We start from the raw sequence: 22786 nt of genomic DNA on the forward strand, positions 1-22786 counted from the left end.
GTGTGAGCCCGTAACAAGGCCACATCCTCACCAGGCAATTAATTAGGGAGCACTTACCTTGATAACGAACTCCTTGGCCTCAATTGTAAGCTTGTTCTTCAGCTCTTTCCCCATCTGTGGATAGAGGAACTGTTTCAGGGCCCGTTCGATGGCCAGGGTTCGCTGCCGGTTCCACTCTTGCACCTGGTGGCTGAATTCATCTCGATAATAGAACTGCTTGATCTCCTCAAAATATGTCTGGTCAGTACAACTATTAGAGAACAAACAAGAGTCTGATGTTTTTATCAGGACATTGTGACAAAAACGTTATCTTTATAGCAACTCAAACACTTAGGTTTGAAAATTAGGGCCTTCTTATGGAATCAATTAGCGTTGATGCGTACTTGACAGTATTGGGAGTGCATATCACTAAGGTCCCAGGGCAACCAATACTACTACAATCCAGCTGGTTCAAGTTACGTAATTTGAGCACTACCTTCTTCTGTGGTAGTCAAATCAAACAGCGAAGGTAGTGGTAGGCATTGGAGATTTAGATGTAGCATGGCACTGTCAACTACACTCAAAGCCCTCAATGTATTACCAGTTCCATAACCTCACATACATAAAAAGAGAAGAGGCAAGTAAGCAATTACAATATTAGAAGGAACAAATGTCAGATACTTGTCTGCATTAAACATGAACAGTCTGTCATTAGACCTTCTCTGGTTTAAATACTGAGATAAAAAATACAAGTAAAGCACACACTTGATAGTTTTAGTATAGGCCCCTTCATGTAGTGGGAAAGATGGGAAGGATCCCCGTTAGGGAATGAAAGGATTAGTTCTGACCACATGTTGGTTATAACAATACAGGATGTTTCCCAGGACTGGGTGGGTGAACACCACGACAAAGCAAGCCAAACTCTGTAGGTGAAGATTCTGGGCATAAGTTACTTTCTGGACTGACTCAAGGACGTAAGAACACACTGCTCCTACAAATGTTTGTTACAGCGAAAGAGACTTCCAAGACTTTCACTCTGTAATAGCACAGTTTCCCATGCCAGAGTGAAAGCCACCACTTCCCTCTTTCTTCCTTGCGACCAATATCCAACTTTGAATTGGCTACTGGAAATGGAGTGCATTACATGGTGTGGTTGTGTGACCGCACCGTGTAATACAAAGCCTTGAGGTGCAGTAGGTTTCACCTGTCAAACCCTCAGGTTAATCCTGGGTAGCGATGGAACTGAGCAGCAAGGCTTACACAGAGAAACAAGTGTTACATATTAAACAGCACCAAAACAATTGAAGACAAAATCTACAACACATAAGAAATTCTACACTAATTTACAAAAATATATTAATTTTATAAGAATTTAGACACCACAACAAAAATGATCCACAAGAGGGTTTTGGGATGTGGGTTTTACAAGAAAAAATAAATTAAAGCATTTTCACTCAACCACGAATAAGCCTTAGAAAATTCAACGAATTAGACACCTAGAAATCTTTTCAAGGAAAACTTGAGTAAGTATCTATGCAGTTGGGTAGAAGTACTTGTAGCAACGTACTCGCGCAGATAACTATTCAGGGGGACCAGCAGGGTCCTTAGAATCAGTTACCTCCACAGTAGCAGTGGTACTCCAGCAGATCCAGGCACTTTAACCACATAGCTATGGATTCCTATGGCTGGATCCTGATGCAAGGGGTGAAGGATACTGAAAATGCTCCAAGGATGGGACACCGTCAATGGGGGTCTTGCTGCAGGAATTCCTTGGTCTACAAAGATGGTGCAAGGGTCTTTGTTGCAGGGTCGACGTCCCATGAGGTTTTCTATGGCCTGGCGGAAGTCCAGTCGCCAGTGGACTGCCAGTTGCCCTGTGTTGCAGTCAAAAGTCAATCCTTCCTGGGTCTTTAACCCTCCTTCAGCAGCTCTCCGACAGCACTACCGGGTTCAGTGACTCGAGGTGCAACTCTCTGCATCGGATCTTGGTCCTAGGTGCTGCACGGCGGCAGGGGTAGGGGCTTCAAGACTTTGGGCTACCAACTTGCCCAGGAAGGCTTCCTCAATTGTATTCCTGTGCTGCGATCAGGAAGCCAGTCAGCTTGCCCTTGAAGTCTGTTGGCTTGGCTGGGCTCTAGAGACACCTTCGCCTTGAGCAGGACACATCAGGCACCTCTGCTTTTCTGTGAAGAGTTTCCAAGTGTGGAGTTTGAAAACCTAAAGAAATTCTTTAAAATTGCACCAACTAACAAAACGATTTTACTTACCTGTTTACAGGAAATGTCCCAGAGTAGTATCCAAGTACACTACTCTGATTAAGAAAAGTAATCTCAAAAGTAACTTCCCTGTAATTGTACTGAAAAGCCCATTCAAGTCTATGTACTGTATTTACAAAGTATTGAATTTCTCTGAAACCATACTGCAAGTCAAAACAAAGAGCATATACAATTTCAATTCAAACTGTTTACAAACTGCATTACTACTGTAAAGTATGTATTGCTTACCTGTGCCAGGCTTGCTTGGTTCTATTATAAACAACAGAAGAGGGTAGATCAATACATATGTAGAGGCACATATGGGAGACAATGGGTGAGAAACAAATCAGTTTGATTTGTTTAGAAAGCCCTCACTCACCATCCTGGATGGTGACATGCTTCATCATCGGGCCCACCGGGAGAAGCCGAATGCTTCCCCGGTGTGCTTGAACGCCAGATTTACTGCGGAGCTGGTTTTTGTGAGAGAGGTGTCGTTGTGAAAAGTTAAAAATGTACAGATTGTGTATCACATAGAAAATTGTTAATTCTGTGGCCAATCTGACATAATGAAAACAGTATGTGTGGACACTACCAAATTAATTGTTAGGTTATTTGTACTTAAAGTGGGGTCAACATGTTTCTGCCCGTCTATGTGTGATTTACTGGGCATTCGTCAGGACCATGGGGAGTGTACCTAGGCGGTATGAGCACGCTAAGGCCCACCCTGACCAGAGGGCGTGAAAGTTAAAAAGTTGATGAAAAAGTGGTGCAAAGTGAAAAAACAAACCAACAGGTTTTTTGTGGGGTAAGCGACTTCAAAAATAAGAGGAACCTGTGTAGTCTGTGAAAAAGGGACATACAGACATATAAAGAAGACAAAACACGTAATTAGTTTTAGTTTTCTTGTGCTGATTTGAACAGAATAAGACCATGCTCTATGGGATGTGCTTCTGGTTAACCACTCGAGGAGTGGTTGCTCAATCATAACTGTAATCGTATTTTGACACAGTGGGGCTGGCCTTGTTGAAACGTGCCAGTAAGGGTGCATGCAAGTAAACTGTTAAAAGCACCTGGACGCCGATTTTGGCGTTATACCGGTAATCGTGTTGGTTACAGATCAATGGGCCGGTAAATACGGGGCCGGTGATTCGTGGTGACAATAGCATGACCCGGCTCATATGGTGATGATTATAACAACATTACAATTAAACTCTCACTTGTTATGTAAAAGATCCACGCCCCATAGGTCACGGGAGGGGGGTGGAGGTGACAATGGCACACCCTGTCATGGGGAGGAAAATGGGGTTGAAGATTTAGAAATACGGCATAGGAAACAGTGCAATCATTGCGCAAGTACTTAGCTCTATGATGCGGGGAAGGAACTCACGCCCGCAACGCCTACCACCCGCTCGATACCTGCGCGTAGCCTCTGACCAGACCTCGTGGATAATGGTCGGTTCAGACGGCTTGGTAGAAGTAGTCTCTGTGGGGAATAGAACCCGGAAGCGATCTCCGGGAGCCCGCGGTACACGGGGGTGTGGCTTGCGTGGGCTTGCGTGTGTGTAGCCAATCAGGGACCGCGTCATGGTGTGACGTCGGTCCTGAGGCTGAAACTCTGACTTTGTACCCGCGGTCACTTTACTCTCGTGAAATTTTATCAAGAGAGAATTTAGAAGGATTAAAAGTGAAAGGATATAATGGTACAGCATTTTATCCAGCAGTACAGAACGGGATAACAAACGTGACGGGAAAGCGGACAGGCACTCACTGGGACCAAGGTTCAGTCGTAATTAGATATTATGATAGTGAATGGAAGGCTAAGGTGACGGAATGTATATTTAGTGCCAGTGCAGAGAGACATCTAAACAGTCAAAGTTGCTTCACCATTTACTTGACCATTTTTGTACATCCATGATGTGTGGGGGTACACGGATGGTGCTCCACTTTCTTGAGAGTCTTTAGATAGAATGAGTGACTTGGGTCCTCTCAAGATGTGGATGAGGGTGCCAGGTGAACGTTTAGTGTATTCAAGGGCTCGGTTTGGTGTGTGCATATGCCATATGAGAAAGCTAAAGTTGTGGTACACTCATATTAGGCAATCATATTGAATATGCTACTTACCAGTATGCATCTGTTCTTGGCATGTAGGGCTGCTAACATTCATATCTGTAGCATAGATCGCCGCCTAGTGTTGGGTCCGGATGATTGCACATTGTTGTCCTGGAAGAGTCTTCGAAGTATCACGAGATAGGTGGCTCCTCCCCTGGACTACAGTGCGCATGGGCATCGACTCCATCCCCAGATTGTTTTTAGCCATTGTGGCAAAGATGGAGTTTAACAGTGAAAGTGATGGCCATGCTAGAGATTAAATGCAAGAAAAGTCTGCAGCCGCTACGGGCGCCGGGGAGGAGGGAGGGCGATATGAATGTTAGCAGCCCTACATGCCAAGAACAGATGCATACTGGTAAGTAGCATATTCAGTTCGAGGCATGTGGGCAGCTAAATTCATATCTGTAGCATAGAATACATAGCAGTCCCTCCATTAACGGCGGCCGCCCGTGCCAGCTGCAGAAGTCTGAAAAAGTGTTGAGAACAGCCTGTCCTACAGCTGCCTGCTGCTTGGAATGCACATCTACACAGTAATGTTTGGTAAACGTATGTGGTGTAGACCATGTGGCTGCCCTACAAATGTCTTCTAAAGGAATGTTACCCAGGAATGCCATGGAGGCCCCCAACTTGCGTGTGGAGTGTGCTCTGGGGGGACCGTTAAAGTGCGCTTAGCCTTCTGATAGCAAATCTGAATACACTTAACGATCCACCTGGCTATTCCTGCTTTGGAAATGGGGTTGCCTTTACGCTGGGCTGCGAAGGCAACAAAGAGTTGCTGTGTCTTTCTAAAAGGTTGTGTTCTGTCAATGTAGTACATAAGCGCTCTTTTGACATCAAGCGTATGGAGCATCCTTTCTGCTACCGTTTCCGGGTTGGGAAAGAATGCGGGCAGTTCGATAGTTTGATTGACATGAAACTGCGACACCACCTTAGGGAGAAATTTGGGGTTAGTGCGCAGCACCACCCTGTTTGAATGAATTTGTATAAATGGCTCTTGAATGGTGAGCGCCTGTAGCTCACTAACACGTCGTAGAGACGTTATGGCAATGAGAAAAGCCACTTTCCACGTGAGGAACTGAAGCTCACATGAATGCAGAGGTTCAAATGGGGGACCCATCAATCTGGTGAGCACCACATTGAGGTTCCACACAGGAGCTGGCGGGGTCCTGGGAGGGATGACCCGCTTCAGCCCTTCCAGGAATGCTTTAATGGCAGGCACCCTGAAGACAGAGAGATGCTGCCTGTTTTGGAGATAAGCCGCTATTGCGGATAAGTGTATCCTAATGGAAGCGTATGCTAGATTGCATTTGTAAAGATGCAACAGATAGCAGATGATATTAGGAATGGATGCATCGAGCGGGTTGATAGCGTGCTCGGTACAGTAGATGACAAACCGCTTCCATTTTGCTGCATAGCAAGCTCTGGTAGTGGGCTTCCTCGCCTCCCGGATGATGTCCATGCATTCAGGGGGCAAATCAAGGTAGCCAAACTCTAAGACCTCAGGAGCCAGATCGCCAGATTGAGCTGCTGCGGATCTGGGTGCTGAATGTCGCCACGGTTCTGCGTTAAGAGCCGGGTGTGAGGTGCAGTCTTTGATGTGGTACGACGGAGAGTTCGAGGAACGTGGTGTACCACGGTTGTCGCGCCCACGTTGGAGCAACTAGGATGAGCGTCAGCGAGTGTTGCTTCAGCTTTTTTGCCACCAGCGGAATGAGAGGCGCTGGGGGAAAAGCGTACGCAAATCTGCCTGACCAGTTCATCCATATCGCATTGCCCTGCGATAGTGGGTGAGGGAACCTGGCGGCAAAGCTTTGGCATTTTGCGTTTTCCTCCGTGGCAAACAGGTCTATCTCTGGATGACCCCACTGCTGGAAGTACGGGCAGAGTACTGATGGATGTAACTCCCACTCGTGCATCTGGTGAGCAGATCCGCCATCTGATTGTCTGTGCCCGGGAGGTGTTCCGCCATGAGGAAGATGTTCCTCTGAATGGCCCACTTCCACATGCTCTGAGCCAGATGAGACAACTGTGGAGAGTGCGTACCTCCCTGCTTTTGAATGTAGTACATGGCTGTCATGTTGTCCGTCCGGATCAACACAACTTTGTTGCACAGATGGACTTTGAAGGACTTGAGTGCCATGAAGATTGCCATCAGCTCCAAGTAGTTGATGTGCATCTTCCTCAATTGCGTTGTCCATAGCCCCTGCACTGTATAGTGGAGCACATGAGCCCCCCATCTCTGGAGAGATGCGTCCGTCGTTAGTGTAATCTGTGGCACAGGCTCCTGGAACGGTCGGCCCTTGCAAAGGTTGTGTGGATTCCACCAATGCAGAGAGCTGTATGCCCGACCCGTCACCAACACTAGGTCGTTTAGCTGTCCTTGAGCCTGAGTCCACTGATGCGCTAAGCATTCTTGGAGCGGACGCATATGGAGTCTCGTGTGCGGGACTATGAAGATGCAGGAGGCCATCATGCCTATCAACTGCATGAACACTCTCGCTGGGAGTGAGTGGTGCGGCCTGAACTTTTGGATCAGCGCCTGGATGTTGTCGATCCTCGCTGTGTTTGGCTGAGCTGTGGCAGCCAGGGTATTGATCGTCGCGCCTAAATACTGCCGCACATGGGCCGGCTGAAGGTGTGACTTCGGGTAGTTCAGTGTAAATCCTAGACTGTGAAGGAGGTGAATGGTGTGGGACATGTCTGCGGCGCACTGCTGGGCTGACTTTGCCTGCACGAGCCAGTCGTCCAGATAAGGGTAGACATGTATACCCTGTCTCCGGAGGTGTGCCGCCACTGTCACCAGACATTTTGTGAACACTCTGGGAGCGGTGGTCACTCCGAAGGGGAGTACCTTGAACTGGTAATGCCTGTTTTGGATGGTGAACCTGAGGTACTTTCTGTGGGATGGGTGGAGTGGTATGTGAAAGTAAGCATCCTTGAGATCCAAGGTTGCGAGGAAGTCCCCCTGTTGTAACAAGGGGAGAACCTGCTGCAGTGTCAACATGTGGAAGTGTTCTGAAAGAATGTACTGGTTCAAGGGGCGCAGGTCTAGAATCGGTCTGAGTGAGCCGTCCTTTTTTGGGATTAAGAAGTACAGGGAATAAACCCCTGTGCCTTCTTCCTCCACTGGCACAAGCTCTATCGCGCCTTTTTGCAGCATCACCAGAACCTCCTGCTGCAATAAGTGCAAGTGCTCTGCTGACATAGGACGGTGTTTTGGGGGCATGGGTGGTGGGGTGGATGTCAGTTCTAAACAATAGCCGAACTGGATAAGTTTCCTGATCCACCTGTCTGTGGTGATAGACTTCCAGACGGGCAGGAACTGTTGGAGTCTCCCCCCGACAGGTGTTGGATGGTCGGGGGGCAGTGACAGGGAGTCACTGTTTGTTGGCGGCAGAGGAACGGGAACTGTTGTTGCCTCGGCCTCTACCCTTGGCACTGTTTCCTCTGTATCCACCTCTGCCCTGCTTGCCGTAGGAGGATTGCGCACCACTTTTATTGAATGGCGTCTGCTGCGACATGTGCCCTCTGTTAACACCTCGAGCGCCTGAGCGACGAAAAGTGTGCCCTCTAAATTGTTGTGACTGGAGAGCTCCCATGGACTTGGCAGTCTCGGTATCTTTCTTGATCTTCTCCAGGGTGGTGTCCACCTCTGGGCCAAACAACCTGTCTGGATTAACGGGCTGGTTGAGGATAGTAGTTTGTATCTCTGGCTTGAATCCCGAGATGCGGAGCCACGCCTGACGCCTCAACATTACACTAGTGTTGATCGCTCTCGCTGCTGTGTCCGCAACATCCAGCGCACACTTTATAGCAGCGTTGGAGATGAGCTTCCCCTCCTGGATAAGCATTTCAGCTCCCTCTTTAAACTGGTCTGGGAGGTGTTGTAACAGCTGCTCTAGGGTGTCGTAGTGTGCCCTATCGTATCTGGCCAACAGAGCTTGCGTGTTTGAGATGCGCCATATGTTGGCCGCCTGAGCTGCCACCCTCTTCCCAGATGCCTCCAGCACTTTTGACTCTTTGTCTGGGGGAGGAGCTTCACCCGTCGTTTGGGAGTTTGCCTTCTTGCGGGCATTAGAGACCACCAAAGAGTCCAAAGGCAACTGGCCCCGTATGTAAGTGGGGTCGCCAGGTGCCGGTCTGTATTTCTTCTCAATGCGTGGGTTTACCACCCGGGATCTTGTGGGTTCCTTGAAAATGTCTGCGGCATGCTTCAGGACCCCTTTCAACATTGGGAGAGTCTTGACAGTTTTTTCAGCAGTAGAGAAAGTGTCAAAAAGGAAGTCCACTTCCACGGGGTCAGCATGCATCTCCACCTTATGGTTTGTAGCTGCCCTTTCGATTAAGGCATTAAATGCCGCAGAGTCCTCTGTGGGGGATGGCTTTACGTTATAGACCTGGGGATCCTGGACCGTCTGCTGGTCCCCTTGATCACCAGTATCCATCCATGAGTCCTGCAGCTCATCAGGATCTGTATGAGCAGGGAAGTTGTACTCCTCATCTTGGTCCCCTCCATCCCCATCGGAGTATGTGGGTGATGGTGTTGCACTCCGCCTATGCTGAGGAAGAATCTGCTCCACCAGAACTGGGGTGTCTGCTGCAGGCTTTTTACGTTTCAGAGGAATGGTAAAGGACTGCAAAGGTTGTGAAGTAATCTTCCTCTTGTATAGCGTGAGTTTCCCGGTGTCGGCATCGATGAAATGCTCCGACCGTTCTTCAACCAAAGGGTGTCGATGACCCACAGTCCCAGCCGTTGGAGTGGACGTCGACACGGTGTCCTTGGGCACCGACCGCGGTGCAAAGAACTTCGGCGCCACCTTAGGCGGCAACGTGTAGACGAGTGGTGCCGATGTGGTCTTCTGTGCGTCTGTTAGCTTCGGTGCGGAAGGAGTCTTCGGTTCCGATGCCAAAGCCTTGTCCTTAAGGCGCTTGAGGGAGTCCGAGACCTGCTTCGTAAAGGAAGCGGACGGTTTCGTCGATCCGACTGATGTCCGTGGTCCACCCCTGGGGAAGACCCGAGCGTGGCCGACTTGTGTTTGTCCGGTCGAGGCTCAGGAGCACTCTGGACTGGTGCGCTTCGATCACTGTCCACTACCGTAGACGTCGATGCCGATGGCTTCGGATCGATCTGTTTTCCTTTAGGGGTTACGGCCTCAGACCTCGGCTCTGCGGCCTTCACCGACTTCGCGTCAACAGGCCCCTTGGTCTTCGGCGCGACAGACTTTCCCGATGTAGGCTCGGCAGTCTTCTTGGGCGTCGGCTTGTCTCCCTTGGTAGACTCCGAACCGATGGGCTTCTTCGAGCTGGGCTCCTTAACCACCTTCGGCACCTTAGCCTGGTCGGCAGCTTGCGCCTGTATGGGGGCCCCCGAAGACGACGGCGCCGGCGCGGACGTCTTCGGTTTCGATGGCGTGTCGGCCATCTTTGTTTTCACCGGTACCGAGGGTTTCGGTTTCGGTTTCAGTAATGGCGGCTCCGCGGAGGTGTCCGTAGCCGAGCCGGAAGGCGGGGCCGTGGATCGAGGTGTAAGGTCGTGGGTAAGGCCGCGTGGCGATCCCGTGACCTGAGCCTTTGTAAGAGTACGAACGGGGCATAGCTCTTCCTCCGAGCTATCTTCCATGGCCCCATATGCTTCGTCGTCGTCCCCTACCTTCTCGACGATTTCTTCAATGTCGGGACTGTGGTCGTCCGCTCCGTCATCGGACTCGACCTCCACCGGGGTAGGGGAAATCTGCAGGTGAGGCACTTGCTCGTCTTCCGCGGGGTCGTCAATGATGTCCACCGGTGCTCGAGCCGATCGCTGGGCCTCAAGGCGCGCCACGCGCCGAAGCTTGATCGTCTTCTTCGATCGAAATCTGGAACAGGCCATACAGTTGGCCTCGTCATGGTCCGGCGACAGGCACTTGTTGCACACAGGATGGACGTCGATGTGTGGGTACTTGGATCCACACACGGGACATTTCTTGAATGGACTCCGCTCCATGCCGTCGAAGTCTTGCTGCGTCGACTAGGCCCCGATCACCGAAGAGTCTCACGACCCCCCGGATATCCGACTCTACGAGCTGGAAGATAGACGGGACCGAACGCGAACAATACCGACGGTGCCAAGAAGGCCTTTTGGCCTTGATAAAGTTCTTTTACGATTCCGAACAGGAGACGTCGAAATCACATCCGAACCCAATGGCGGAAAAAAACAATCTGGGGATGGAGTCGATGCCCATGCGCACTGTAGTCCAGGGGAGGAGCCACCTATCTCGTGATACTTCGAAGACTCTTCCAGGACAACAATGTGCAATCATCCGGACCCAACACTAGGCGGCGATCTATGCTACAGATATGAATTTAGCAGCCCACATGCCTCGAACCAAGTGTCACCGTTTTAAAACTGTTGCCCATGGTATTCCATCATTCAGGCCATCTAAATGGGTGCCCGGACGGTAGACCCAGCGTTGTTCTTTTTCAAACAAAATGTTGGGGATGTTTTTGCCAATACATACTTGTTCGACAATTGTCCATTTAAGATAGTTTGTAGTTTGGTTAAAGAGGAGAAAATGTTCACTCATTTTAGTTGTGACCTTGCGGCACCTGATGTTACTACGGTGCTCACATATCCTCGGTTTTACCTTGCGTGTGGTCATGCCTGCAGGTGATCAGGTAGGCCACATTAGTGGAATTACAATTTGTGTGAGCTCGTTGGGTCCATATTTTGCCTGGTTCCAGGGTCAGTTGGTTTGTGTGTGTGGTCAAATGACACACACGGCAGGAGGAGATGGGGTAGTGTCCGACAATTGGTGGGAGGCCCCAGGCAACGGTGATTGCTCTCTCTGTAGTCTGAATTTCTGTTTTGGGACGCGTGTGTACCAGAGAGTCCTTAATGCTTCTTCCGTTCTTGAAAGAAAAAAGGGGTTTATTCCAAGTTTTTTTATTGCTGGTGATAATACTCCAGTTTTTGTTAATTGATTTTTTCATGACGTCTAACAAAGTACTGTATATAGTTACGCAGGTTAGTGGTATGTCTTTGCGTTCTTTCAAGTTGTCCTCTAGTAATGCTGCGCGGGGTTGATTTCTAGCGCGTTTGTAACCTTTGTCCAGGATATGTGTTGGGTAGCCTATTGATCTCAGTTTAGAGGTTAGGTCATTCGCCTGTTCTCGGTAGTCGCTAATATTACTGCAACTTCTCCGGATCCTGAGGTATTGGCCGTAGGGTAAGGTCTCTTTAAGAGGTCTTGGGTGAAAGCTCGAGAAGGTTGTTTTTGGCAGTGGGTTTGTAGTGTGTTCTTGTGGCGAAGGTTGTATCTTTCACTGTGATGACGACATCTAAGAAAACCACTTCGTGCTTACTCCACGAGTGGGTGAATCTCAAGTTTTGGTCTAAAGTATTAATCCAGGTGAAAAATTGTTCCAGGAGGATTTCATCGCCCTTCCAAACGAAGAGGACGTCATCAATATACCTCCTCCATAATCCTATGGAGGAGGAAAAAGGGCCATCTGTAGGTAGAATATGTTTTACTTCGAAATCATGGACGTATAATCCCGCTACACTGGGGGCAAAAGTACACCCCATTGAGGTCCCAGTGCTTTAGAGGTATAATTTACCTTTGTATTCGAAAAAATTCTCTTTGAGAGCTATTTAGGCACATTTTAAGATGAAGTCCTTAGGCGTCTGATATTCCCAAGTGATGGAATCAAGAGCTGATTCCAAAACTTCCAAGCTGTCATCTAGGGGGATACTGGTGTAAAGGCTTTCTATGTCTAAAGTGACAAGAATGACCGATCCTTCCTCAAAGGTGAAGTTTTGTAGGAGTTGTAGTACGCTTTTCGTGTCTTTAAGGTAAATTGTGGTACCTTGTATGAAGGGTTTCAAGAAATAGTCACAGAACATGGATAACGGTTCCAGGAGTGAACCGATCCCCAACACGATTGGTCTCCCTAGTGGGGGGGTTTTGTTCTTGTGTGTCTTCGGGAGTGTGTAAAAATAGGGTGTCACACTTTCCCCTGCAGTGAGATAAATGGCTTCATGACTGGAGATGTGTCCGTTTGCTTCTGTTTCCTTTACTAGGTCCTTGATACGCTTTTTGAGTTCTGCAGTGGGATCCTCTGTCAAGGGGGTGTAGTTAGTTCTGTCGTTCAGAAGAGTCAGGCAAACTTTGTCATAATCAGTCGTGTTCTGGATGACAATGCCTCGTCCCTTGTCCGCCGGTTTGATGGTGATGTCTTTATTGTTCTTTAGATCTTGGAGAGCTCGATATTCAAGAGCACTGAAATTCTTAAAGGAGTTGGGTGCTTGTAATGCCTCGATGTCGTTGTACACTGCCTGCTCAAAGGCTGCTATTTCAGGAGGTATTGAGTACGGAGGTGGTATAAAATTAGACTTTACTCTGAGGTTAGTGTCTCCACTGTGTGTGTCAGTCGTTTCTTCTTTGGATTCAAAGAACGATTTAAGTTTGAGTTTCCTAAAAAAATTCTGACAACTGACAGTGCAATTTAAATTTGCTTGGCTCTAGAAAATAAAATAACTTAAAGAATATATTCATACAAAAACAATTGGTCTGTGTAGGAAGCTGGCTCTGTATATACTATACCAAAGTGAGGTATAGTGTGAACAGAGTCCAGTGGAACCCCATAGGTAAGCAAAGGTAAAGTTAGATAGCACCTCACTCCATTTGTGGTAGTGTGTTCAAGCAGTAAGGCAGTATCAGAGGACAGAGTTAAGCATTTGTTGTGAAAACTCAGTCAGCAAATGAATTCACACACCCATAGACAACTTCAAACCAATTGTTTTTGAATAAAAAATATTATTTTAGTTATTTTTATTTCTTATAACCAACCAAGCCCGGCACATGTAAGTGTTAAGTACTTTGCAGTAAATGTACCGTTTGTAAAAGTTTGGCTTGCAATTGTAAATGCACTTTGTTTTGACTTACAGTATGGTTTCTGAGAAATGCAATGCTTTGTAAATATAGTACATATACTTTGTAAAGGATTTTCAGAAAGATTACCGGTAAGTTACTTTTGAGATTACTTTTCTTACAGAGTAGCATAGCTGGATACTACTCTGGGGCATTTCCTGTAAACAGACAACTAAAATCGTCCTTGTTAAATAGTAAAATTTTAAAGAATTTCTTTAGGTTTTCCAACTCCACACTTAGAAACTTTTCACAGAAATACAGTCAATGTTATCCTATGGAGGAAAGGAAAATGCTACTTACCAGTATGCATCTGTTCTTGGCATGTATAGCTGCAGAGTTGCACACTGTGCTTAGATCGCCACCTAGTGTTGGGCCCGGGTGTTTGCAGTTTGTTGTTGTCCTGAAAAGTTCTTTGGGATTCACGAGATAGGGGACTCCTTCTTTGGACCACATTGCTCATGGGCATCGGCTCCATCCCCAGATTGTTTTTCGCCATAGGGAAATGATGGAGCTTTGCAAGAAAAGGAAGGATGCCCATATAGTTTGTATCTAATTAAGATAATACTGGAACAGACAAGGGTAGCCATGAAGGAGGGTGGGCGTGTGCAACTCTGCAGCTCTACATGCCAAGAACAGATGCATACTGGTAAGTAGCATTTTCCGTTCGAGGCATATGAGCTGCAGATTGCACACTGTGCATAGATTGTATAGCAGTACCCACCCCTAGCGGCGACCACCCCTATCTGTTGCAGTAGTTTGGAATAATGTTTTGAGAACAGCCTGGCCCACATTAGTTTGTTGTTTGGTTTGCACATCTACACAATAATGCTTTGTGAATGTGTGCGGTGTAGACCATGTAGCTGCTTTGCAGATGTCATCTATGGGAATGTTCCCTAAAAATGCCATTGAAGCCCCTATTTTTTTTGTAGAGTGGGCTTTAGGAGGAACAGATAACGTACGTTTAGCTTTGTGGTAACAAATCTGTATGCATTTGACAATCCATCTAGCTATCCCAGATTTTGAAATGGGATTACCTTTGTGTGATAGTGAGAAATACACAAAAAGTTGTTTTGTCTTACGAAAGGGTTGTGTCCTCTCAATATAGTATAGCAATGCTCTTTTGACATCTAGGGTGTGAAGAGCTCTTTCTGCTACTGTCTTTGGCTGCGAGAAGAAAACGGGCAGTTCCACAGATTGATTGAGATGGAAGGGACAAATGACTTTGGGCAAGAATTTTGGATTAGTACGCAGAACTACCTTATTGTGATGCATTTGCAAGAAGGGTTCTTGAATGGTTAGTGCTTGTAATTCACTAACTCTGCGCATAGAAGTAATAGCTACTAGGAACGCAACCTTCCACGTTAAAAATTGTAGTTCACATTTGTGTAAGGATTCGAAGGGTGTCCCATTAACCGTGTGAGAACGACATTTAAATTCCACACAGGTGAAAGTGGTACCCTGGGGGGAATTATTCTTTTAAGGCTTTCCATAAAGACTTTAATGGCAGGCAGTCTGAATAGAGATAGATGTTGTCTGTTTTGCAGATATGCTGCTATTGCAGCGAGATGTAGTCTAATAGAGGTATAGGCTAAGTTACATCTTTGGAGATGCAGTAAGTATCCTATGATGTCTTGAATGGACACATTAGAGGATTAATATGGTTGTTGCGACAATATATTACAAATCGTTTCCACTTTTCTGCATAACATGCTCTAGTGGTTGGACGTCTAGCTTCTTTAATGACATTCATGCAGTCTGGAGGAATGTTCAGATATCCAAATTCTAGGATTTCAGGAGCCAGATTGCAAGGTTGAGCTGAGCTGAGTCCGGGTGTCTGATCTCTCCGCGGTTCTGTGTTAAGAGGTGTGGAGACAGGTGCAATTTTTGGTGTGGTACTACCGACAGTTGTAGCAGTGTGGTGTACCACGGCTGTCTGGCCCATGTTGGAGCAACTAGGATGAGGGTGAGAGAATGCTGCTGTAGTTTGCGTACTACTAGTGGCATGAGTGGTAGAGGTGGAAAAGCATACACAAATCTGTTTGACCAGTTCATCCAGTTCGCATTGCCTTTGGACAGTGGGGGTGGATATCTGGCGGCGAAGCTTGGGCATTTGGCGTTTTCGTGGGTGGCAAATAGGTCTATGTGAGGTTTTCCCCACATCTGAAAGTATGGCTGAAGAACTTGTATATGAAGTTCCCACTCATGGGTCTGTTGTGTTTGACGACTTAACAGATCCGCTATGGTATTCTGTACTCCTGGAACATGCTGGGCTAGAAGGAACATGTTTTGAGGAATAGCCCACCGCCATATGTCTTGTGCTAGTTGAGAGAGCTGCAGGGAGTGTGTGCCTCCCTGTTTCTGTATGTAATACATGGCTGTCATGTTGTCTGTGCGGACTAACGCAGCCTTGATACTTGCTTTTGGAAAGCTTTTAGTGCTAGGAATATTGCTAGTAACTCCAGATGATTGATGTGGAGTAACTTTTGTTGCGGTGTCCACCTGCCTTGCATGGTGTGTTGCAGGAGGTGGGCTCCTCTGCCGGAGAGCGATGCGTCCGCAGTCAAGATTATCTGAGGAACTGGCTCTAGGAACGGTCGTACCTTGGAAAGATTTTTGGTGATCCCCCACTGCAGAGAGCGATGTGTCCGACCGTCTACCAACACTAGGTCTGTTAATTGACCTGAGCCTGGTTCCATTGATGTTATAAGCATTCTTGTAGCAGACGTATTTGAAGTCTTGCATGGGGCACTATGAAAATGCAAGAGGCCATCATCCCTATGAGTTGCATGAACACTCGTGCTGGAAGGGAGTGTTGTAGCTGAAACTTTGCTAGAAGAGTTTGCATGCTGGCTGTCTTTGCTGGAGTGGGATAAGCTAGCGCTGTTGAGGTGTTTATTGTGGCACCGAGGTACTGTTGTACCTTGGATGGTTGTAGATGGGATTTGGCGTGGTTTATTGTGAACCCCAATTTGTGGAGTAGCTGTATCGTGGCATGAGTGTGTTCCACGCATCGGTTGTATGAGCTGGCTTTTATGAGCCAGTCGTCGAGGTACAGGAAGACATGGATGTGTTGTCTTCGTAAATGTGCTGCCACTACTGCTAAGCAGTTGGTGAATACTCTTGGTGCTGTTGTGACTCCAAAGGGGAGTACTTTAAATTGATAGTGTTGCCCGTCTATCACAAATCTGAGATACTTCCTGTGAGCCTTGTGAATGGGAATGTGGAAGTATGCGTCCTTGAGATCTAAAGTAGCAAGGAAGTTGTTTTGTGACCAGATCGGAAGGACTTGTTGGAGTGTGACCATGTGAAAATGGTCTGACTGTATGTATATGTTTAGCGGTCTGAGGTCTAGAATAGGCCTTAGAGAGCCGTCCTTTTCGGGATTAGCAAATATAGAGAGTAAACCCCCTTGTTTTGTTGGTGCAGAGGAACTGGTTCTAGTGCACTTTTTTGTAGCAGAAATACTACTTCTTGCTTTAACAGTGATAGATGTTCTTGTGACATTGGACGCTGTTTGGGTGGTGTTTTTTTTTGGGGGGGGGGGGGGGGTAGATGTTAGTTCTAGACAGTAACCTGACTGAATAATTTGTCGCACCCACCTGTCTGAAGTGATGTTGATCCAGGCAGGAAGGAATTGTTGCAGTTTTCCCCCCACAGGAGTGGAATGTTGGGGGGGAAGGGGAGGAAAGTCATTGGGTAGGGGTAGAGGCAGAGCGTGAGTTGTTGGTTTTGCCTCTGCCTTTGTTGTTGTTACCCCTGTACCCCCCTCTTTGGTAGCCCTTAGTGAATGTGGATTGGCTAGGGGTCTTTTAAGAAGTGGAGGGACTGTCCGAGGAGTAGCCTCTAGTGTTGCCTCTGTATGATGAGCGACCTATGAAATTGCCTATCTTTGAACTCCAATAAACAATTATGACACAAAAGAACGTCTGGGAGCAAGGCTCCCATAGATTTTGCTTTATCAGTGTCTTTTTTCATCTTTTCTAAAGACACGTCGACATTTGGGCAAAATAAATGTGTCTCATCAAATGGCTGGTTAAGGATGGAGTTTTGTACTTCAGGTTTAAAACTTGAAATACGTAGCCAAGCATGTCTACGTAGTAGGGAGCTGGTATTGATTGCCCTTGAGGTGGTATCTGCAGCATCTAGGGCACAACGAATGGAAGTATTAGTAATATTTTTACCTTCCTGTATAAGTTAGTTGGCCCTATTTTTGTATTTGTCTGGTAGGTGTTGCATTATGGACTCTAGTTCATCATAATGTGCTCTGTCATATCTGGCTAGCAATGCTTGGGTATTGGCAAAGCGCCAGATATTAGCGGATTGTGACGCTGTTCTTTTGCCGGAGGCATTAAGTAGCTTAGATTCTGTCTGGTGATGAGGCCTCACCTGATGTCTGAGAATTAGCACGTTTACTTGCATTAGACACTACTAAAGAGTATAATGGTGCTGGACCTTTAATATAGACTGGATCTGTGAGGGCAGCTTTATATTTTTTCTCAATGCGAGGATTAAGGACCCTAGCACTGACAGGATCCTTAAAAACGTCTGTTCCGTGCTTGATGACACCCTTAAGCATTAGCAAAACGGCAGTAGAACTTTGTGTGTTATCAAAAGTGTCAAGTAGGAAATCTTCCTCCACCGCGTCAGTGTGCAAGTCCACCCCATAATATTAGACAGCTCTTTGGACTAGTAGGTTAAAACCTATAGTGTCCTCTGGTGGGGAAGGTCTAGGGCATGAAACCGCTTGGTGAATGTGCGCTTAACAAATTCCTTTAACATAACATACCATTAACAGAAGGGTATATATCGTCTTGTGGGACATAAGGCACATCAGGGGTGTTGTAATCATCCCATGGATTAGGTGACTGAGGGGGACTATTGGTCCCTGCTGGTTAATGTGCACCCCCACCTGTGTCATCAGAGTCTATGTCTGCATCAACGTCTGGATTAGGGGATGGTGTAGGTGAATGGTGAGGTGTAGGAGGAGGAACAATATGGGGAGGTGGTGGAGAAGGGACCCTTAATGGAGAGGTTGCAATGTCTCTCTTCTTTGGAGGAGGTGGAGGTGCTGGCGCCTCAAGTGGTCTCTTCTTGGAGCTGAGAGTCAAGTGACCAGTCTTAGGATCCTTTACAAGAGTTTTTTGGTGAGGATCAGGTGTGAAAAGTTCCCCTGAATAGGGAAAATCCTTCGGCGTCGAGGATTTAGGCTCCGTAGGTTTTTTTCGGCACCGAGTCGGCAGCTGGTTTTGGATCTTTTGGTTTAGAAGGGTGCCCTTTTGAAATGTCCTTTACCGGAACCGGTTTCTTCAGTTCCGGGTGTTTTTTCGGTTCCGAAACGTGTCCTTGCGCTTTAGTTTTTTTTTTTTTTACTTGGCTCCGATTGCGGTTTCGGCATCGATGAGCCGCTGCCAGTCTTCGGCACCGGGTGCTTAGGTGTCGGAGGAACGGTCAGCGTGGTTGCGGAAGATGGCTTTTTCTTCGGTGTCGGTATAGGATCGGCACCGGAGACAGGCTGGCTCGAGCCCGAGCTGGCTGAAGGCTTAGTAGGCTTCTTTGCCGGGCCCGAAGACGGGGAGTGGGAAGCAGTCTCTCGGTGTGCACCGGGCCCGAAGGTAAGGGTGTGCCCGAAGCCTTTTTGGAGGGTGTCGAGGAAGGGTTGGGGTCGACGATCTTACTTACGACCCATTGAGCTGGAGTGACTTCCTCGACGTCGGAGTCTTCGGCGTCTGAGGAGCTGGTACTCTCTTCAGCGTGCTGGTGTTCTGGCACGTCGACGTCCTCTTCGAAGATGTCGTCGGGGACGGAAGCGGACGAGCGAGCCATAGTTCTTCGAGCTCGTCGGTCCCGGACCGTTTTCTTGGAGCGGAAAGAGGCACAGGCGGAACAGTCTTTGGCCTCGTGCTCCGGTGAGAGGCAAAGGTTGCACAATTCATGTAGGTCGGTGTGGGGAAACTTCGACCCACATTGAGGACACTTTTTGAATGGCGTCCTTTCCATGAGCCTGGAAGTAAGGCCTAGGTAGGCCCGAAGGTCTTCGTCGACAACCGGAATCGAAGACTTCGAAGTGGTGAAGAATCGCGTCGATGTGGAACGCGATCAAAACAATACCGTCGAACTGGGTGAGGATTGCGCGCCGGAGGAAATTCGGTTCCAAACCGGAGCACAGGAAACACATCTGAGCCCGATGGCGGAAAAAAACTATCTGGGGATGGAGCCCATGCGCAATGTGGTCCAAAGGAGGAGTCACATATCTTGTGACTTTCAAAGAACTTTTCAGGACAACAACAAACTGCAAACATCCGGGCCCAACACTAGGTGTGCAATCTGCAGCTCATATGCCTCTAACATTGGGTTATCGGTTCAAAGGTAAGTTTTCAGTTGTGGGAGTTGGCATCCTGGTGTAGACTCAAGGGTACCCCAGAGTCAAGGGTGCACTCTTGTTACACCCTCAGCTGCACTAGGGCAGCTGGGTGCAGAGTACTGAGGCCCAATGATACCCAATGGGGGATAGGGGCCTCCGGCTGGCGGCTGCTTACGAGCAGGCCACTGGGTTGTGGGACCAAAGCTCCTGGACTTAAGCTTTGGACAAATGGGGGTTCAGGCCAGCACAAAAGATGCACCCTCAGCGGCACTGGGGCTGCCGGGTGCAGAGTGCTGTTTCAGTGTTGGGCGCCCTGTAGCATTCAATGTGGGGGGTCTCTGGTTTGCAAACACACTGCAGGCTCGGGGACGAAGGTGTTCTGAGTGTGACTACCACTTGGAGAGGTAAGTTGGGATGCTGGAGGTTGGTTAGGCACCATCGGTTGAGCCACCCAAGTCTGTGGGGCATCAGGAGCAGGGGTGCCTTTTAAGGTAAGATTTTACCAGCTCCTGGTCGCGATTGGGAGACCTTCTGGATTCAGGCCCTGGGTACCCGATTGGCAGGAGCCCAGGTCACACTCATTCAAAGCACATCAGCAGTTCAGCAAAAGGTGAGGGCTTCCATGCAGAAAAAGGACACTTTCGCACACTCCTATCCCGACAATTGCAAAGACCCAACTCATCCTGCAGCTGTGCATCCTCCAAAAGCCACGGATGGCTGCGAACATTTTACCAACCAGTCAGCATCTCCCCTGAAGTGGAGGAACCACTTTCCTGCAGCCACCGTCTGCACAGTCCAGTTCACCGGTCTGCTGACCACCAGGTCCACCAACGCAGTAGCAACTCTAGAGGAGGTCAGCCCCATCGATCCATCCATTCTTCGAGACACTGATCCACCCCGGAAGCTGCCTGCACCAATAAATGGGGTACCGAACCCTGCTGCAAGCACCAAGGCTTGCTTGTGTTTAGTCCTAAGACCATCGCTGGCAAAACAGATCTGCACATCGAGGGACTCCAACAGAGCCAGCTTCACACCAGAAGTAGACTTGCTGTGTTTCTTCTCCCTCTTCAGCAGGTGCACCAAGAACTGTGAAAGCTTCAAATTAAACTCACCAACCCACCTAAAAAAAAACACTCATGTATCCAAGTCACCCAGCCCAAGTCCATTCAAACCGACAGTGTCTCTATGGTCCTGAGCGCCTCAAGAGCCTAGCCCCCGGGGTTATCTTACCACAGGTAGCCGAATAGTCCTTTAAGTAATTCTTGTGAGAAAGTGTAATCTTTCTTGCATGGTATGCCCCCACTTTTTGCTGAATTGCTGATGTACTTTGACCAAGGGTGCCCTGGGTTCCTGCCAATCAGGTGCCCAGGGACTGTGTTCCTTCCCTAAAACTGTATTTAAACCTAAACCCAATTGCCATCTCCGGCCACATGTCAGCCCCTGGTAAATGGTACCCCAGGAAATTCAGGGCACTGTGACCAGAGAAGGCCCCTAAGGGCTGCAGCACTTATTGTGCCACCCTTAGGGGTCCTGTACCCTGACACACACACACACACACACACACACACACACTGCCTTTGCAGGCTGAGTGTCTTGGTGCAGAACAAAACAAAGAGTCAACATGGCACACATCCCTGTGTGCCATGCCCACAACACACTGCCCTGGCATACCTCAGTCACCCCTCTAGCTGGGTGCCCCTATGCCAGTGGTGTGGATACAGGTGCATGAGCCCTGTACCCCTACAGTACCCAGTTCCATTCCTGGGCACTGTAAGTGCAGTGCTGCCATTAAGAGTATATGGTGCTGGGAGGTCATCATCACAAACCCCACAGCACCATGATGACTGCACTGAAGACTGAGAAGTTTGGTATCAAACTTCTCAGCACATTATACCCACACTGATGCCAGTGTGAGATTTAATGTATAATGCACGACATAGGGCAACTTAGAGTTGCCCCCTGAAACTAACCCACAACCCGTGTCCTGACTGAGAGGCTGCCTAGGTTGCCACCCAGCAGACATGTTGCTGGACCCCTGGGAAGAGAGCCACCCGCTCTCGTGGGCCTGCAACAATGCACAACCTGGGGCGAGGTGCTAGGCCTCCATCCCCAGGATGGGCAGGGGCAGCTTCAAAGGCATGCCCCGTTTGTGAGCTTCTCCAGGCCACTTGCTGTACTAAGCAACTGGCCCCCACCGGTTCTCACCCCCACTCTGGCGCGAAGACAGGCGGGAAAACCTAAGTGTGGAAAGGGGGTGTGCCAGCCTCTGCCAACCTCAGCCCTCAGGTGCAGGAGGCGAGATGAAGCACAACTTCGGGTTCTCGCCATCTTGAGGATGGGGAGCCCTACCCAATCAGACACAGGCTCCTGCCCCCCTCCCACAGGAGAGTTGCAGGATAGGGGGTGTACTCACTAGAGGGAAGAGACCCATTGGTCCCGACCTTCCCATACCTGTAACGTCCCTAAATTTAGTATTTAGGGGCACCCCGAAACTTACTTCCTCAGATCTCGATTCCAAAACAAGAAGAAGAACAAGAAGAAAGAAGACCTGCCATGCAGCTGCTAACAAGAGGACGACACCAACTGACTTGGCCCCAACCCTACAGGCCTCTTGACCGTCGAACCTGCTCCTGCTAAATCCCGGCATCTTTTGTGGTCAGCAACCTCCAAAACCCCGGAGGACCTGACTGCCTTGCTCATCCAAAGACTGGGACTCCCACGAGCAGTGGTTCTGCTTTAACAGCAACAACCCCTGGTGCCAGCCAAGAACCACCGCGTGTAAGAAAGTGGCTCTGTATATACTGTTCCAAAGTAAGGTACAGTGTGCACAGAGTCCAGAGTCCCCAGAGGTTTGGCAGAGTCTAAAGTTAGATATAACCTTACTCTCTAAAGTAGTAGCTTGGTCGGGCAGTAAGGCAGTACCAGAGGACAGTGTAAATCATTTGTTGTACACACTCAATCAGCAAATGGTCTCACACACTCAAAAACTGAACTCTAGGACACTTGTTTGGTCTATAAAATTATATTGTTGTTTTATTTTAGAATCACAAGTAGGTATAAAAATACTTTCTCAGAATGAGATGTTGCAATTGAATACTTTCAAATAGCAGTTGACTTAAATGCAATAGATACAGTTGTTACAATATGCAACACAAGTTAAACACAATTATAAC

General features: G+C 48.2%; 1 protein-coding gene across 1 annotated transcript in view; it reads right to left on the bottom strand.

Moving 5' to 3' along the window:
- Positions 1–22786, bottom strand: part of SUPT6H (SPT6 homolog, histone chaperone and transcription elongation factor) — a 1180384-nt gene that overhangs the window by 672330 nt on the left and 485268 nt on the right. Inside the window, exon 17 of the mRNA XM_078680107.1 lies at positions 58–250. Within this exon, the coding sequence (XP_078536233.1) occupies positions 58–250 (193 nt within the window). The remainder of the gene's footprint in view (positions 1–57; positions 251–22786) is intronic.

Source organism: Lissotriton helveticus, chromosome 3_1 (assembly GCF_964261635.1).
Source record: "Lissotriton helveticus chromosome 3_1, aLisHel1.1, whole genome shotgun sequence".
Lineage (NCBI taxonomy): Eukaryota > Metazoa > Chordata > Amphibia > Caudata > Salamandridae > Lissotriton > Lissotriton helveticus.